Here is an 18,153-nt window from a genome sequence, read left to right as displayed (position 1 = left end):
ATATATTGCTGGGATGCTGTTGAACAATTTTGTCATACTTGTGGTGTGTTTGTAACTGCAGTATTTGCATTGATGACAGGTGCCTATGACAAGGCTTAGGAAAAGAGTTGCCACAAGATTGAAGGATTCTCAGAACACATTTGCATTATTGACAACATTTAATGAAGTTGATATGTAAGTTCATACCTCCATATTTTGGTTTGCTTTAGCTTAAAGAGGATGATGTGGGTCTGTGCCCAATATTAAGGTTTCTGCCAGCATTTGTGGTATAGTTATTGATAATTGTGCCGAGTCAAGCAGTCGAGCTGCCATGACAGCTAAAACATCAACGTGAAATTTTCTGTGAAAGAAGTTTTCCATGGTGATGCTGCTATTGTTGGTTGGTTAATGGGGTTTTTGCTGCTGGGTCACGGGGTGGGCCCGGTGGGGCATCCTGAATTAAGTTTTGTTTTGTATTATATCATATCTATAGTCCATGCATGTCAATTTCCTTGGTTCAATTTGTAGTCTAGTTCTCTGTGCAAGGTTTATGCTTATTTTGATTTATGAGCTTCTGATTTCAGTAGATTCATTTGTTTTAAATTTTCATCTTAACCATTAAAATATGCCCACGATTTTGTTTCACCTGGGACTTGGTTTTTTATGGAGGCCCTTGGAATCTTGATCCAGTTGTACTAACTGCTAATGACATTTGTTATACTTGTCAACCAGTTGCTTGGTTGAGCAGTTTGAGAAATTTTAGGGTGTTTACCATACTTTATTTCTCTCTGCAGTTAAATTCTGACTGCTGCACATTCTGATTTGCTTATGACAGGACTAATTTGATGAAACTTCGATCTGATTACAAGGATGCATTTTTTGAAAAACACGGAGTGAAGCTGGGACTAATGTCTGGATTTGTGAAAGTATGCTGATATCAATGTTTCAGTGTTTTTTTTCTTATGCATGCTTCATAGGAACTGAACTTTGTTTTACTGAGTTGCAGGCAGCTATCAGTGCTTTGCAGAGGCAGCCAATAGTGAATGCTGTTATTGATGGCGATGACATTATTTACAGAGACTACGTCGATATTAGCATAGCTGTTGGTACCCCCAAGGTAACATCTTGACTCTTTTCTTGATATTCAAGAGATTGTGTCATAGATGGGCTTAAAGGTTTTAAGAGTTACCAGTACACCGTCTGTGAACTCTCTTGGCATCTCTAATTTAAGATGAACATGCTGGGTTGGACTAAAGGGTAATTTCTGTTTTGAATGAGCTGTCATCAGATGTTTTAGCTTTTAGAGTTAATTAAAATGACGTCACATGTAAGTCAGTGTAATTACTGATTGCACTCCTTGTTTAAAATTATAAGAACTTCTCAATCAAATCCCCGTCAATAAAAAATCCGTACTGCATATGTAAAAAGCCTGAATTATCTTCACTAAAAAAAATAAAAAAAATATAAATGGGTCAATTGCAAATACCTCTGTTGGAATTTATAATTTTTAGCTGCCACCAACTTCCAAGTTTATACTGTTTACACGCCTTTTCTTTAAATTTTCAGTTACATAGACATTTAGTTGTTCTGTATCTAATTCTAGAAGTTATGTCATTATAAACTTTTGGTTATATTTGGATGTTTATCATTTTTTTTTTTTTTTGAGAATTATTCGGTGTGATTTCTTTTGGAGGCTGTGTCTGAGGACTGTGTTAATGTTATGCGTCGACTTATTTTATTTGTTGAATGCCAACGTAAAATATATGTTTCTTCTTATAATATTTAACACATATGGAGTCGATGAAAGAGAATAATCCTATGGTTTAAAGGGAATGAAGCTTCACTTCGTGATTTTGTGTGAAAATAATTACAAATGAGGAATAGCATTTAAAGAGCTTATATTACAAGATTTAGTGCCGAAAAATTTAAGTTAGTCTAATTTCAACAACATTATCACTCTACTATTTTCATAGAGTTTTATTGCATTGCGTTATCAGGTTACATGTATTCATTATTTTCACATAAATATACATGTAAAAAGAGGAGATGAGAAAAAAACATAATGTAAGACTAAACGTGGCATCAAATGATATTACTTTATACTTGACATTAACCTCTTTGCAAATTTTAACTCATTAAACAAATACTCCTCCGAATTTAACAAAGTACTAAGAGTGAATAGGGAAAATCTATTAAATTACATCATTAATTTCTATTTAAAACCTTAGGTTTTGTAAATCTGGAGAGTTGGTTTCTGTAATTTCAAAAGGGAGATGGGTACAATTTGTAATTAAACTCACTTTAAGGGAAGGCTTCTGTAAGTAGTCCTAGCTTTTTATAAATAATGGGATTCAAACGAGGTGCACAAGGGAAAATAGTTTTTGGCCTGCAGCATTGTCTTGCAGTATGACGTAATTGTATCTCGTGTATTTTCTGGTAGCTGTCTAAAATAGAAGGGTTTGTCAGTCTCTTATTCTACTCTACCTTTCTATTTCCATTAGGGCCTTGTTGTCCCAGTTCTGCGCAATGCTGAACGTATGAATTTCGCTGAGGTTGAAAAGGAAATTAACACTCTTGCCAAGAAGGCCAATGACGGCACTATTTCAATTGATGAGATGGCTGGGGGAACGTTTACTATATCGAATGGTGGTGTATATGGAAGTCTTCTAAGTACTCCCATCATCAATCCTCCTCAGGTTTGTTCTTCTGGGGCTTTTCATTTGTTGGTTTCCCCATTCTATGTGCGTGTTTAATCCTTTGTGATTAATTTGTTTGTTATTTGCGTGAAATTGTAGTCTGCAATCTTGGGGATGCACTCAATAGTAAACCGTCCTATGGTTGTTGGAGGTGAAATACTTCCACGACCAATGATGTACATTGCGCTGACATATGACCATAGGCTGATTGACGGGAGAGAGGCAGTGTTTTTTCTGAGAAGAATCAAAGATGTGGTGGAAGATCCTCGTAGATTGCTGTTGGATGTATGAAAATGCTGCAGTTGGTGGTGCTTGCATTTGCATTGCTAATAATATACCTGAGTTGGTGGTCAGAACAGTTTTGTACTACTTAATTTTTGCTTCACCGTTGGACTCAAGTAGTCTTTCCTCGCGGCCTGCAATGTCCAAATTTGAGATGAGATCACATCTAAACACAAATACACATGCTTCTCCTTTTCATTTTACAGACCTGTTCATGTATTTTCACATGGCAACAGTTCTTGGTGTCACTGAGAAGTGCCTGAATTATTGTCGAGAGAAACGTTTAATTGTGTAGTTTCTAGTATCATGTTGCTTGTATGATTTTATCATATGATCCCAGGAAAGGGTTGTACAAATAAAATGTTCTGCATGGTGATTAAACCATTCTTGGTCTTCCGTACTAAATTATCATGGAGATTACTCGCATCTATTTCCAACCAGTATGGGTCCATGGAGGATGGCAAAGCAGACACTGTCAGAAATGATCTCTCTATTCGTATGTGCGTGTGATTCGTGTCTCCCAATTGTGTGCATCTGTTTTTACCTGCCTATATGGCCTAGAACCACTTCCCCAATCATCCTGGCTTATGGGCAATTTCTGGATTTCTGGTGGAATTACTTTCTTCTCATAAAAAAACTGCATGATATATGATTGAAGTCAGGATACGGAGCAGGATGAAGTGAGATGGATAAAGGATGCCGTGTATTATTCCCAGTTTGGCATTTTTTCATCCTGTCAGGAGAAGTGGAAACTATTTTCCATCACAAAGAGGCATCACAATAATTAAGGTGCCCTAATCTAAAGATGAAAAGAAGCAGCCTAACAAGGTCTCTCTCATTATCATTGATGATGCCCATAATCAGAATGGGGCATATGCAACGTACACATAAATGGTCCCAAATCTACCAGATGGGTAGTACAGAGAGAGGGAGAGATTAGCCAAAAAAATGCCCTCAAAGACGTGGGGCTGGCTGATGAAACCATCCTTGGGGCCATATCTGTCTCAAAAACTGGCCCTTAGGTTACCCCTGAAGACACCGTTGTCAACTATCCAAACCTCCCCTCGGTAAATATTTTTGTCCATTTTCTGCTTTTGGACTTTTCTATAGCATTGCAATGAAATTGACTTTTCTATCTTCACACATATGTATAGATTGTATTTCTTCTACAACTGTCCTTTATGCCAAATTATTTTTATTGAAGAAAATATATTTATTTTTCCCCTAAACTCATACTTAGCCAAATCTCTTCTAAACGTGATAAATATCTCCTGTGTTAAAAAGAAAAAAAAAAAAAAAACTCCCAAGGCTAGGAATACTTTAGGATACATTATATTGTCGCTCTTTTAAGTTAGGTTCCAAACACAGACATCTATCATTTTTTTTTTTACAGAATTACAATATTTCTCATTGAGGTTGTAGTTGTGATTTAACCCCTATTCAGAGTTAAGAGTTTATACAAACATCCCCTAAAGGAGTGTACTTGTAATTGTGCAAAAGGTATGGAGCGTTTGTGTACTTAGACATGTCTTCAAGGGGTATCAAAGTATTTTACCTATTTTTATCCTTTTTTTTTTTTTAATTGTATACGATTCATTACACCATTCAATACATTCAAATTCAAAATTTGATTCAATGTATCGATAATTCAAATCATCACATATGTTCAAATGCTACAATTAATAAAACAAGAATCTACTGTAGAAGTACACCTATGCCCAACTTGAATTCACAATATTTTATTTATGAAATCTCAACCTTATCAATCCAGTAAGACTTATGACGAATTATATTTTGTCCTTAGATATTCCCTTTTGGTCCTAATGGAAATCGAGCTCCAGATCACATACAGATAATGAAGATTCTTGTTTCTTGACAAAGAAACAGAGTCCCACTGAATTAGTCACTTCACACACATTACTAATATTCTTGTGTTAATTGCATGCATCCAGTTTAGTAGACATAATTTAGTTAATTATTTTACACTATTGCCATTAATCCAATGTTTCAAAAAATATTTCACGTGTAATTTGCATAAAAACGTGAATTTCGATCTTCTATTTCTAATTTTGTTGCATCTTTTTTTTTTATTTAATATATACACATCACGTGTACAAAATTAATATACATTTTTCCTCCAAAAATTTATTACTTAAATATTATATATATATATATATATTTTTATGAATAAGTCTGAAACTATGGATTCGAATCCCATCTATAAACAGATATTGTTAATATTATAAAGTGCATACATCAGGAATTAAATACTTCAGTTGGCATTATTATAGACAACCAAATTTGTATTACATGTCCAGCTGGACATTTAATTGTACACACAGAAAACTTAAACTTCATACTATAGTAATTTTATTGCACATGGAAACTTGGACATCCAAAATCTCATACTTTACAACCCAACCCCCCCTTCCCCAAATAAAAAATAAAATAAAATATTTTTTTATATGTTTGAATAAATCAATTGCATATATCATTACATCATGAAAATATTAATCATCAATAACTAAAAAACAATTACTGGATATCGAAAATTTCATATTTTGCTGCGATATAAATATTAAATCTCGTGGTCTTGAAACATCATCAACAGATGATAAGAATGTAATTTGAGCAGGCGAGGTTTGTTTTTTAAGTGCATACCCAATTAGTCATGTAGCTTTCTTTCTATTTTCAATAAATTACTTTTAGAATTAAATTGCATCAGAACTAAATCTCGATAAATTATAGCTTTTCGTCACAATGTAATTATTCTTCATCTAATGATCTTCCATTAACTTTAAAAATGAGATTAGTTTCAATTGACGAAGTTGAGGTCCCATGACTTTAGAGGCCATGGGTTCGAACCCACCTAATGCGTAGGATGTTGTTTCTATTGAATAGTAGGTATGTTGTTTCTACTGTAATAGTAGATATTGGATAAATTTAGTATATTTGATATTATAGATCAGATTATAATTATTGTAATGGTCTTTGTTAGATGTTGATATCCAACAAGAACAATTGTAATTAATTTACCTCACTGAATAATAGTTCATCGTTCGTATTTCCAAAAGAAAAAAAACCCGTACTTATATAATCAATTATGAAATTATAGAAAATCCAAAACTCATAATCACTTTTTCTAAAATCAATTATTTCTGAAATCAATCCTCTTACAATTAATTTATGTTATAATCAATTATGAAATCATGGGATTCAACTGTCCTTAATGTTATACACCTCATGTATGAGCTTGGGCTAAAACAAAGACTAGTCTTTTTTCCCTTTGTAGTGATAGGCACAACAAGTGCTCATGAGTTTGTGATTCACATGCATCATGAAGCTTCCACATTTAGGGTTATCCAAAATCAAGGGCTGCAAAATTTCAACCCAATTCTTATTATGGGATAAGGCTAATGCAGACAAAATCATGAGACAACAACCTTTGTGGCCAAGATTAGATCCGGATATACACAACACTCCCATTGTCTTCCTCATCAATTTTTTTTTTATTATTAAAATTAGATTTAATCCAATCAAATCAATTACAAAACAAGTATTATACACTTGTTATATTTAAACTGACCATATAATTGATTTAGGTCCAATCAATCCTGGTATGAATTTGAATTTTCCCTTTGTCATCAAACCTAAGTCAGACATTTCTCTTTATCCTATCCCTCTCTTCTTGATAATATAATCGATATATATCGAGGCCGTGTAAGTCCTAAACTTCTTGTTCATTCCCAAGTTAATACGATAAGTGCCGGATGGGACAATAACATTAGAGGTGGTAGAGATTAAGAATTTGTTATGAATTTTCAAACACGTAGGCTGAGGATGTTCGAGTATGGAGTTTGACTTTTGTATGTTTTATTACTATCGGGAGTAAATTAAATTAATAGTTGATTTGTGGCCGTTTATTACAATTAAAAGATCTCTTATCCTAATATCAAAAATTGAGAGAGTGTTGTGTGTTTGAGAAAAAATTAAATTTATCGAAACAAATAAAAAAATTTATTTATGTAAAAAGGGTACTTAAACTTATGAATTAAGATTGATGGTTGAGCAAAGACTAGTGATTAACATTGGGGAGGATTTGAAATTGTTTAATGCATGTGCGAGATAAAATGCATTTTTTTAAATACATAAAAATTGAATTTTCGTTATTTTAATTGGCCATAAAAAAATATTATTAAAAACTACTTAATTTTAATATTGGATATTGTAGATCTTTTTGGACAGGATTTGGGTGAGATTGACAAAAAATAAACTCACGAGGTCATTTTGTAATTTGTTCAACTTAGGTCACATAAATATCAAATTTAAATATCTATGATGTGCAAGATTTGAGATATTTTCAAAATATCTCAGCCAAAGGGACATTTTCCAAAACAAATGGGAGTACAGGAATATACTCTTTGAACAAAAAAACCTAAGAAGAGTAGTTTTTGAGGATATTACGTTATAGCCCCAAAATTTTCAATTTTAATCTTTCAACCCCCCTTTTTTTTCCTAATAATCTCCAAAATTAAAGTTTGGATAATGATGTGGTGTGTATCAACGTCTGTCATGTGAGATTTTGTCCGCTCCGATTGTATCAGTATTACAATTTTGTCTTCAAAAATATTTTGTTTGTCAAGGAGATTTTGAAACTTATAAGCCATCCAAATAAATCTATAACTGAAGTGCGTCAATGTCGGGATCATCAGCCCCTTTGAAAGAAGGATTTGGGACAACCGCATGACCTCGTTCCCATAAAACGGGGGTACTAAATGATATAAACTGCAATAGAATTGATACTGAAAAAAAACACCTTACTAAAAAAGGAGATCCTAAACAATATCAAGCAAAAGGCTAATGAAAAACTATAACCCATGGTCAAAATATATCAACAAAAGTATACATACCGTTGCCAACAAAAGTCCAAATTAACGATGTCTATAGGGTCTTTTCTAAAAATAGAAGAAAGCTAGGGGTCCCATTGCAATATTCCAAAACTTAATAGGACTAGTAACTTATTCTAATCATAATCCATTGAACACAAATAGCATAACGTGTGATTGCTTTATGCCACATACAAAGAGCCACAACACACCAAAAAAAAAACAAGACCTTCCAAATCATTGCTCTCATCTTCTCATTACAACCAAAGCCCACCTCCTAGATACCCGTGAAAATCCACCAACCAATAAAGAACAGTCCACGTCAGCACAGGAAATCTTGGGGGCCAATGGGGTTGCGCCATGTCAGCAGATAAGAGGCACTTTTCCATCAATGGAATTCTTGCAGTTGGAGAGGGAGTGGGGGAATGGGTACTTAAAGATGATAGAACAACTTCAATCAGGAAATCCATGCATGTCCCATGATTAGGATTGGATTACATCAGTTTTTACATTTATACCCCTTTTCTAGTAAATGATGGGCCATCTAATTTTTTAATTGTTTTCTTTTTTCATATGTTGATATATTTTTTATTTTTGAGAAGATATTTTGCGGGCATTTCTTCTGCTGGTAATTTTTATATTCTTATTAAAATACATCCAAGAGAAAAGTCGAAAAAGATTATAAAAACACAAAAGGAGTCATACGATACACTCTTCAATTTGAATTTTTTTTTTTCTTCACTAAAAATGCAGAGTTTGTATAATACTATATTAATAACTCAATTCGTGTAAGTGTTTTTTCGTTATAATTTTTTGCTAAGTTCTTTACTTTAAATTTACATTTTATGGCACTCAAATTAAGTGATCTATGCTGTCAAATATGAATAATGTAATATACTTAAAATTTCAGTATATTGTATTAAAAATGCCTATAAGTACGTAAATGTACATTATTTAAAACTGAAAATTACATAATCCAAATATTTCAAATTCAAATAGAAAAACATATTAGGAAATAATTTTAATGGGCAGGAAGTATGATTAATTAATATACATATATATATATAACAAAGGTCAAAGGTCATTAATTAAAATGAAGAGTTGAAAAGGTAGGGGTGTTTTTGTAAGATGAAATTAGTTGTACTGCTAAAAGTGCAAAGACAGGTAGAAAGAGAAGAATGTGGTCCATTACAACTGCAGAAGAAGCCGAGCTTTGTCCCTTGCTCTGTTCTCCGTCTCCATACCCTCTAATTCTCCAGAGATAGAAAGAGAGAGTGGGTGTACTGTGTGTTTTCAGACCTCATCACCCGATCTTAACCTTTTTTCATCTCCCCGTGACTCTCTGTTCACAATATGCTCCCTCTCTCTATCACCCCCAATCCCAATCTCTCTATTTTCATGATAAATATAAATACACGCCATCTCGGCTCTTGATTTTCCCCTTTATTCAGACATTTACGCTTCTTGGATATTTCACATTCAAAATCCCACCTCAGAATTTCTGGGTTTCTTTCCGTTTTCGATGACACAGATTGATTATACTCTGTTCTGGCACTCATTCTTGGACTAAAATGTCTCTTGTTTCTTCACTCATACCACTGTTTTAGTGAAAGAAGCTTTGCTTTTTCTTTTTTTCTGGGATATACCTTTCGGGGAAGCCTATGGTCTTTTCCCATGCAAGAAAGACACTTTCTTCCATGTTTGATTACATCAAGATTGTCTCTTTAAGCTTTCTGCTGTCTTAAACCATCAATTCTTGATTCCTCTTCACTGGGTTTTTGAAGGGTTTCTGCTAGTTTCTCCTATCATAAAACAGTGCTACAAATTTTGGCTTTTACCACTTTTTTATTATTAGTCCAAGAATTTGATTGATACTGAAATTACAGTACTTTCAGGGTTTAGGGTTCTTGTACTTTCCCCACCTTTTCTTGAATCCTTTTACTTCCTCAAACTCCACACCAATCACCCCCTGATTCTCCAGTTGTTGGCTAAAACTTGTCCTGATCTCCCAACTTTCTTGTTTGACATCTTCCTCACCAACTGGCCACACATAAAAAACTCAGACAACCAGTGTCTCAGTTCTTGAATTCATACTGAGTTTCATTTCCTTACAGTCATTTGAGGAGCTTTCGTTTACTTCACCCATGTCTTCTTGTCTGAGTGGAGGTGGGAGAGCATACAGATTAGACTCCCTAGACTTAGAGATCATCAAATCCCCATCAACTTCTTGGATTTCAAACTCATCCTCTCCATCCTCCACTCTCTCTGAATCCAGCAACTGCCCTCTTGCAATCTCCACAAGAAAGCCCCGCACGCCCCGCAAACGGCCTAATCAAACTTACAATGAAGCTGCCGCCCTCCTCTCCACAGCCTACCCCAAGATTTTCCCCACCAAACACCTCACAAAGTTCACAAAACCACACAACAGCAAGAACCCTTTCTCACTTGAGCCCTCAGACTTGCTCATGATTCCTTTCCCAACGATCGATAACTCTGAATTCTTGCTACGCCGACCCCATTTCGCCAAAGAGTTCAATCTGTTCGAGAAACCGTGTCTTAGTCCGGGCGAGATCAATTCGTCGTCTGAAATCTGCGACGAGTATCAAGATGACATCGATGCAGAGTCGATACTGGATGAGGAAATTGGAGAGGGAATCGACAGCATCATAGGGAAGAACGAGCCCGTCACCGACGACATGAATTCTCATAACGCAATGAACAATTGTTGTTATGGTTACCCTGTTGGCCTAGGATTTGAATTCGGGTATGGGGTGAGAAGGGAGTTGAGAGCAATGAGAAACGTCGATGAGGGTGACTGGTGGAGGTTTCCTAGTGTGAATGTGGCTGATATTGCTCCGACGACAAGCAAGATTCCGGCGGAGAAGAAGAAGAAGAAGGTGGCGGAGTTGGTCAAGAACTCGGAACCAGCTAAGGAGAAGCCGATTTCGACACTGATTAGATCAAACAAGGAGATTAATTCAGCGGGTAAAGATCATCATAAAGAGGAGTCGTGTGTTCCTCAACAGAATGGTGGTGGGCTGCTCTTGAAATTGAACTACGACGGCGTCTTGAACGCGTGGTCCGATAAGGGTTCTCCGTTCTCCGGCGACGCTCCGGGGGCTGAGTCCGCCGCCGCCGGCACTGATGTCCAAGTATGTAATCTCATTCCCCGCCTGCAAAAATGATAATCTTTTAGTTGTAATACCGTTGATTGTCTTCTTGGGTATGACACGTGCGTTACACGTGCTTGCAATCATGCACGATTGGAGCTTTTATAGCCTGCGACGATTGTGGGTGTTAGTTGGATGGATACGGCACTAGGCTCCATCTGATTGCTTCCCATGCCGGGCATTTCATGTTAACTTTTTCCTTTTCTTTTTGAGTAAAAAATAATAATAATAATAATAATTAGAAAAACTCGTAATTTTATTAAAAATTAGTCACTCATAAATTTCATAATTATTGCCAATGGAGAAATCTATTATAAGGTTTTCAAAAAAAAAAAAAAACTATTATAAGCACGTATAATTTCTATTTTTTCTACGAAAGAAAAATTTTAGATTGATGTAAAAATTGTATTTTTTTTTTCTAACAGCAAATCGCACTTGTCACGTTATATAAGGGTGTTCACTATTCGATTTGACAATTTTAATTCGGTACAATTATTTCTTTTCAAATTTATTTATTTGATTGATTTTGATTTTTTTATTTTCATAAATCGAAACCGAAAGAAATACTAAACTTTTTTAAAAATAAATATATATTATAAGTAATTTTATAATTAAGTAATAATGTTATTAGGGATAATTACATTCTCTCCTAAAATTTAGTATAATTACACGTAAACTGCATGTAGTTTGAAAAATTACATCCAACACCTTTGAATTTTGCTATATACCTTCGATTGTAGGTATATACTGTAGATTGAATGAAAATTGATATATGCTTTCGATTGACTTATTACTAATTTGTAAATGGAACCTATTATTTCAATTTTGTATTTGGCGTACTAAAATTTTGATTTAGTTCAGTTTGGTTAAGCGAAATGAACACCCCTTCATTATTTTTTTTATTTAAGAAAATAAAATAGAAATGTTCGTTATTCATTGAGTTTTTGGAGACTTATATGTTTTAATTATTACAAAAATCAAATAATGAAGCCGGTTTTATTAGTATTTTAAAAGCCCTAATCTTGTCTTAATCCGTTTGTACAAACTTAGTTCCAACAACGTTGGGAATGGTTGATTATTGATGACATAATAGTTTATTATGATTGGTTGGGTGCAGGCGAGGTTGGCGCAGATAGACCTGTTCTCGGAGAACGGAGGTGTGAGAGAGGCTAGCGGGCTACGCCACAAGAAGGAGGAGCAACGGAGGTGTAAGAGAGGCTAGCGTGCTACGCTACAAGGAAAAACGGCGTACCCGCCTCTTCTCTAAGAAAATCAGGTACCAGGTCCGCAAAGTCAACGCTGATCGACGGCCCAGAATGAAGGTTTGCCTCGCCTCCACTCTTATCATACGATATACCTCTTCCCATAAAACAATCTCTCTTTAAGTATTTCTAGAAATACACAAATATATATATATTTATACAAAAAAAAGAAAATCTTAAATAAAGTCTGATAATTTATTATGTAATTTGTGCATTACACTTATCATATAATTAATTTAATTTTAATTAAACTCAATTCGAGTCAAAATTTCTCGTTTCATCATAAATGAAAGTGTAGTAATTTATATGTAATGTGTTTGTTATTATGTTTTGCAGGGACGATTTGTCAGAACACCAAACTCACCCGACGATTAGAGAGAGAGAGAGAGAGATTTTGGTATTTTTGTAGTTTATGTTTGATTTGATTGGTTATTTGGAAATTACAGTGGAGAAATGCAGAGTAGCAAAGGAGTAGGAATTGAGTCTTTTGTTTTTGTTGGAGATAATTATATGTGGTCTAGTCTTTGAAGAGGAGGGTGAGGGCGAGGGCGAGGGCGAGGGCTAATAATACATTTCGCTACTTCTAAAAATACTTATATTATTCAATATTCCATATTAATATTCCTTCACCACCATCTCTTATATATATAGTCACCAATCAACAATTTCCCAAGCTATTGCATGACGTAATTACCTCAACTCTCTTTCCTAGCTTGCCATATAATAAACATACCGTTATAATGGGTTGTTATTAGAATGTATTTGTTGTAAGAAGTTTTACGACGTATTTATAATTTTTTAAATAATAAAAATTATGTATAATTAGGGTAAATTACAATCACCTTTCCTGAGGTTTGATATAATTACAAATACCTTTTCATTGTTTGAAAAATTATAAATACTCTTCTAATTTTAATGTCCATCTAACAACAAGCTCATTACGCTAGATTTTCATTCAATTTTTATAGTGAACTGACCAAAATGCCATTTTGAATTATAAATTATAATTTTATAATTTTATAAAATACTTTTATGAGCTAATATTCTCTGTAGATGATTTATTTTTTACCAACCCTCAAATTCTTTTGTATTTTTTAAAATATGTTTTTTATTTTTATTTTTTGAATTCAGTAAAGGTAGTAATATCCACTCCATCGTCTAGATGCTATATAATTATTTTTTATTTAAGGGGGCATTTATAATTTTTTAAATAATAAAAAATTACTTATAATTATATTAAATTTAAAAAAATAATTATAATTTATCTTTATAATTATAATAAATTTCATGCGAATTCGTCGTAATTTATTCCAAAAAAAAAAAAAGTAATATAAATATAAAAAATTCTTCACTGAAATGAGCTTATTTTGATATCATTGTTTTCTGGCCCAAAACCGAAGGGCCTCTTATGCCACTTTGGGCTAATAACTGTCCAGATAGAAGGAGAAGGGCAATCACCGAAATCCGTCTGATTCTGAGAGCTCCGATGAATCGTCGGCTTCTGCCATCGTTTTCGAGATTATTAACGTTTTTGTCGTTATTTTGGTCTTATCACTTCATTCTAGTAATTCTACCCTCCAAGGCAAGCTAGCAAAGGAGTTGAGGTATACGGTCGCCATTGCGGAATCCTCAGAGAAGTTCAAGTTGTCAACAAGAATGTAAGCGCCGACGTTTCAGGTTTTGGTGTCTGGTCTTTCCTCGTCCCCCTTATTTTTTGGTTATTGTTGTCATGTTTGCTGACAGTGACTGAGTCTGGAAAGAGATGGGATTCAGTTGCATGGAGGTTTGATGGCATTAGGATGTCTCAGTCTTATGAGGAGCTTGTATGAGCAACGGAATCCCAAAGGTATGCTTCTTGATTATAGCTAGTGGTGCTGTGAGACTGCTGTTTGCTGAAATTCAGATATCTGCTTGGAGGAGGAGGAAAGTTGTAATGCTCAACAGATGCATTTCATGAGCAAGTATTGGCAGAATTATTTGGGAATTCAGATAGATAATTTCAAACGCATGCTCTTTTGAACGGCAAGTAAAGAGATTCTATGTTTTAATGGATGAGATTGCATTTCATCCTGAACTATGATTGTAAAAATTTGGACTGCTGTATCGAGTGATCCTACTTTGTTAGAGTTTTCAGGTTCAATGGAACACTTCAGTGTGAAATAAGCTTGAATCCCAGCATCCCTGTTGTTAACAGATGCATGTCTGCCCTTAACATGTGCTATGATCTTATTTAGCTGTGCAATTGGTGTCAATAACCCCACGGACCGATGTTTTTAGTAAAAACTGAATAAGTTTCTCCGAGAAAATAAAATTGTGGCCAGCAAATAGATTATGGCTTATTCAACAGCTGCCTTCGGTCTACTAATGGCCAAGGAGACCATAACTCAGTCTCTTGACTTTGCTCTCTCCAAATTTTTTCGTAAACTTGCATAACCTTAAGACAGTTAAAGAGGGAGAAAAAGCTTTGTCGTCTAATATCCCTAGGGCTGGAAAGTCAAGAATCAGGTTACATCGTAGTGGAAGTCTAAAAATATACTTGATTCGCCCAATTTTCTCAAATGCCTGTATTCTGTGAGTTGCTGCGAAAATTCGTAAGCTTCTTGACATGTGACTTGCATATTCTGCAACTCTCTTTGTTATTCAACTTACCTGAATTGTACTAATTCGTTGACTATGTGGACAGCATAACAACTTTATTTTCCTGGTACTATTCACTTCCAACCCTTTCTTGAATTAATACTACCACGACCTCAATGATAGATGGAACTTTGGTAGTTTCTCAAAAGGGCAAAGGGTTGTGTTACTGATTTTTATAAACTTCAGAAGAGGTTAAGGTAATTGACTCTGTCTAGTCACTTAGAGGCACGTCTCTGTCAAACAATTTTTTGCTAATCCAGCCAGTATTGGCTTTTTCATTATTTTCATGCCTTAAAACAGTCCTTGCATGACATATTTTGAGATTGAAGATAACTTATTTGTTTTGTAGACAAGAAAAGAGGCAAGTGATGCTACTAACAGATTATATACAACAAGAGCAATCCTGTTTCTGGATATGTTTCCCGACTTACCACTTTCCATATTTGGCTTCTCATACTTTTGGACCTTTAACATATTCCCCTTTATTGTTTCTGCTATTGAGTCACATTCATGTCTTAATCTTGTGTGGTTGATAAATTTCTCTGATTGAATCCTCTATTGTTCAGGTATCATGATAGAGGATGTTGATTCTGCTCCATAGGATCAAATTTGCTGTAACCTGAAGCATGCTGATTTCATATGCTGACCTCCCAGTCTCAGCATTGATAAGATTTAAGGATGTAGTTTGAGGAACTGATCTTTATTCTGGAGCTGGATTCCTGAATGGCACTAGTAACACAATGAGTCTCGATTCACATCCTTTGTCTTGACTTACTAGAAAGGTCCATTGTTCACCTCTCCTGTAACATTTGGATTATGTACTTTGGTTATGTCGAGGCTGAAGGCCTGGCTGTGTAATAACATTTAAAAATCTGTAATAATAATCGGAATTTTGGAATGAAATCCTTGTAAACCTTCCGGGGTACACTATGACCATGTATTTCTAAAGGATGCTGTAAATGGTGAGGAGATCACACAAATTTGCTAAATGAATGAGAAATCTTGTGCATATTATAGATGCAATCTAAGCCAGGCAAATTGTGAAGTACCTTTTGAGGAACGTTGCAATCCTTGAACGATGAGATAATTATTATGTAAATCATGCAAAGATGTCAACTAGATGATGACATGTGTTGACTGTGACTAGATGATGACATATGTTTATTACCTCTGTGAATTATTCAAGGTACTTCTTATCGTGAGATTTATATATATATAAATGATACTCAAATTCACTCTTCATTTATACTTAGGAGACAAATATGTTAATCATTCTTCTGAAGGACTTGTTCATCATCGTATTCACAAGAGTCTATTTGATTAATTTATATATTTTAAACTCAATTCTTATTCTATGTGAAGTATATATTGTGATTGAGATTCGTTGTATTTGTACAAAAGATTGATTTTAATGAATTACAATCGATTTTGTGGTGAATATTCGTACACAAATATAATTCATCAGCAAATTGTATATAGGAATAATTTAATTTTTAAATAATCTTCTACCATAGAGATACAATTAAAGTCACAACCATAATAATCCTTCCAAAGTTTTAATAAAGGAGTTCCTACAAAAGGCCCTCCAAAAGGTTTTTTTCTATTTGCCCACATATATAAATATAGCTGCATAGTGAATAACTACAATTTTACATATACTCTCCCCTCCGCCCCTGTCTCTCTCTAAGAGAGAAAACCCCCAAAGCCCTCCAGAAAGCTTTGTTGATGCAACTGCTACACTGGCAGACCGAAGGTATAAAAAAACATCCTTTTTGGTTTAATTTCTTTAATTTTATGTTGTGTTTTCTTGAAATTCACCTGTAAATGTTCTAAACAACCTTTTTCTGTTCAATGTTATATGCTTGACAATTTCATTTGACTAGAAAATTCACGGTAGATGCATAGCCAAAAAAGTGCCTGTACAATCTTGTATGACCCGTGTGAATGTTTGTTTATTTGTTATATGGGGTTGCACTTGTTTGATTTATTGTTGGAATATGGGCAATCCGTCTGAATCATAGAGATGTATGCAGGAAACCCTTAGATTTAAAAATGTGTCTTCAAAGATGAACAGTGGGATAATTGATGTTTGTTTTGTATGGAAGAAGATTGTTTATTGATGGCCTATCAAATAAAAATAGTGTCTAAATTATGATGAGTGATTCTTGAAGTTGGCTGGGTAATACAACTGAGAAGAGTTTTAATGCAAAATAGTTGATGTTTAGGGCCTCTCTCTGATCTTTTCTATTTTGGTTTGTGTCTTTAAAGAGAGATTTTGGGATTCATTTTGTGATGTAAAGGGAAAGACCGAGGTCCATATAGGTAGGGATCAGCTATCAAATCAAAACCCCGAAGGGAGAGCAAACATATTCGAGTGCTGATGTTGCTTTACTGCCATGGATACGGCTTATATTTGATGGGTTCCATATAAACTGTTCATACATGAAGATCTAGGGTTGATGACATATGTAAAAAAGTAACTTCTACTGCCAATTTTCCATCTTATACTTACGCCATATTTGCCGAGAAACACAGCTTATAGGGTTTTCTCACCTTCCAATTAACTTTTACTTATTTGTATTTTGAGTTTCAATTTTCACGTGAAACAGTTTGAATAAAATATTCTTTTCAATGCATAGAAAGGAAGGCCTTACTGGTATGATCTTGCTGATTACCAATGATAAAAAGATGTATATAAGGAAGAAAACTTTCAGTTTTACTATATTTAACCGACCATCTATTTTTCCCAGCTGTTGCTTTTGTGTGACATTAAATTTAAAAAGGAACCGACTACAGGGGTCCAAACATTTATTTCAAATATAACATTTCTAAGGATCTGTTCTCTGTAAGTGCTAACTTGTTCAGTGTCGTCTGAGAATCACTGTCAGGTGTTGTTAGCTGCTTTGGACTTCCTATTAAATAGTAAAAGGAGAAGCAGGTTTAGTGTATATTTCTCTCTGATCTAATCAAACAATTAAGCTAAATAGTATGTTTACCCCATTGATGAAGTAGTCTTGTCCTATCTGTCTTCTTTCTTTTTGGTGGTTTTAAGAAATGGAGGGATGCTTAAAACTTGTTTAGTCTTGATGGTCCCATAGCACATACCTATTCAATATATTTGATAAATTACCCTGTACAAGCACTGAGAACTGGGCCTTTTAGGCTCTGAGATCTTCTATAGCGGTCACGGTTTGTAGTTGGGAATAACTGAAAGCTTGTTGTTCTCTTTTTCTTTTCTATC

General features: G+C 34.4%; 3 protein-coding genes and 1 long non-coding RNA gene across 16 annotated transcripts in view; all 4 read left to right on the top strand.

Moving 5' to 3' along the window:
* Window positions 1–3,365, top strand: part of LOC105173897 (dihydrolipoyllysine-residue succinyltransferase component of 2-oxoglutarate dehydrogenase complex 2, mitochondrial-like) — a gene marked incomplete in the record, with an annotated part of 7,129 nt that extends 3,764 nt beyond the window's left edge. Inside the window, 5 exon segments of the mRNA XM_020697923.1 lie at window positions 119–174; window positions 815–905; window positions 986–1,096; window positions 2,481–2,675; window positions 2,775–3,365. Of these exon segments, the coding sequence (XP_020553582.1) occupies window positions 119–174; window positions 815–905; window positions 986–1,096; window positions 2,481–2,675; window positions 2,775–2,966 (645 nt within the window).
* On the top strand, window positions 9,022–12,917 carry LOC105173896 (protein CHLOROPLAST IMPORT APPARATUS 2-like). The gene is made up of 4 exons (XM_020697589.1): window positions 9,022–10,995; window positions 12,131–12,181; window positions 12,231–12,335; window positions 12,612–12,917. Exons 1-4 carry the CDS (start codon window positions 9,988–9,990, stop codon window positions 12,648–12,650), a joined length of 1,203 nt encoding a protein of 400 aa, XP_020553248.1. The 5' UTR covers window positions 9,022–9,987; the 3' UTR covers window positions 12,651–12,917.
* LOC105173895 lies at window positions 13,635–15,815 on the top strand. 2 transcript variants are annotated; one of them, XR_002288006.1, is made up of 3 exons: window positions 13,635–13,933; window positions 14,019–15,109; window positions 15,479–15,815. It is a non-coding gene; the product is annotated as an uncharacterized LOC105173895 (long non-coding RNA). The 2 variants fall into 2 exon arrangements; XR_002288007.1 differs by having other exon boundaries at window positions 13,656–13,933; window positions 14,019–14,121.
* LOC105173893 overlaps window positions 16,519–18,153 on the top strand; it is a 9,605-nt gene continuing 7,970 nt past the window's right edge. For all 12 annotated transcript variants that reach the window (XR_002288093.1, XM_020698125.1, XM_020698124.1 and 9 more), the window contains exon 1: window positions 16,519–16,665. Coding sequence is in view for 11 of the 12 variants with exons in the window: in XM_020698125.1 (XP_020553784.1) it covers window positions 16,638–16,665 (28 nt within the window). In the remaining variant the exon portion in view is untranslated. The remainder of the gene's footprint in view (window positions 16,666–18,153) is intronic.

Source organism: Sesamum indicum, linkage group LG11 (assembly GCF_000512975.1).
Source record: "Sesamum indicum cultivar Zhongzhi No. 13 linkage group LG11, S_indicum_v1.0, whole genome shotgun sequence".
NCBI lineage: Eukaryota > Viridiplantae > Streptophyta > Magnoliopsida > Lamiales > Pedaliaceae > Sesamum > Sesamum indicum.
Note: the sequence above shows the minus strand (reverse complement) of the source record. Positions and strands in the feature narration are given on the sequence as shown.

Coding starts and splice junctions, on each gene's coding strand:
- LOC105173896 (XM_020697589.1), top strand. CDS start 9,988: ATGTCTTCTTGTCTGAGTGGAGGTGGGAGAGCATACAGATTAGACTCC. Junction 10,996..12,130: donor CCGCCGGCACTGATGTCCAA/GTATGTAATCTC, acceptor GGTTGGGTGCAG/GCGAGGTTGGCGCAGATAGA. Junction 12,336..12,611: donor ATCGACGGCCCAGAATGAAG/GTTTGCCTCGCC, acceptor TATGTTTTGCAG/GGACGATTTGTCAGAACACC.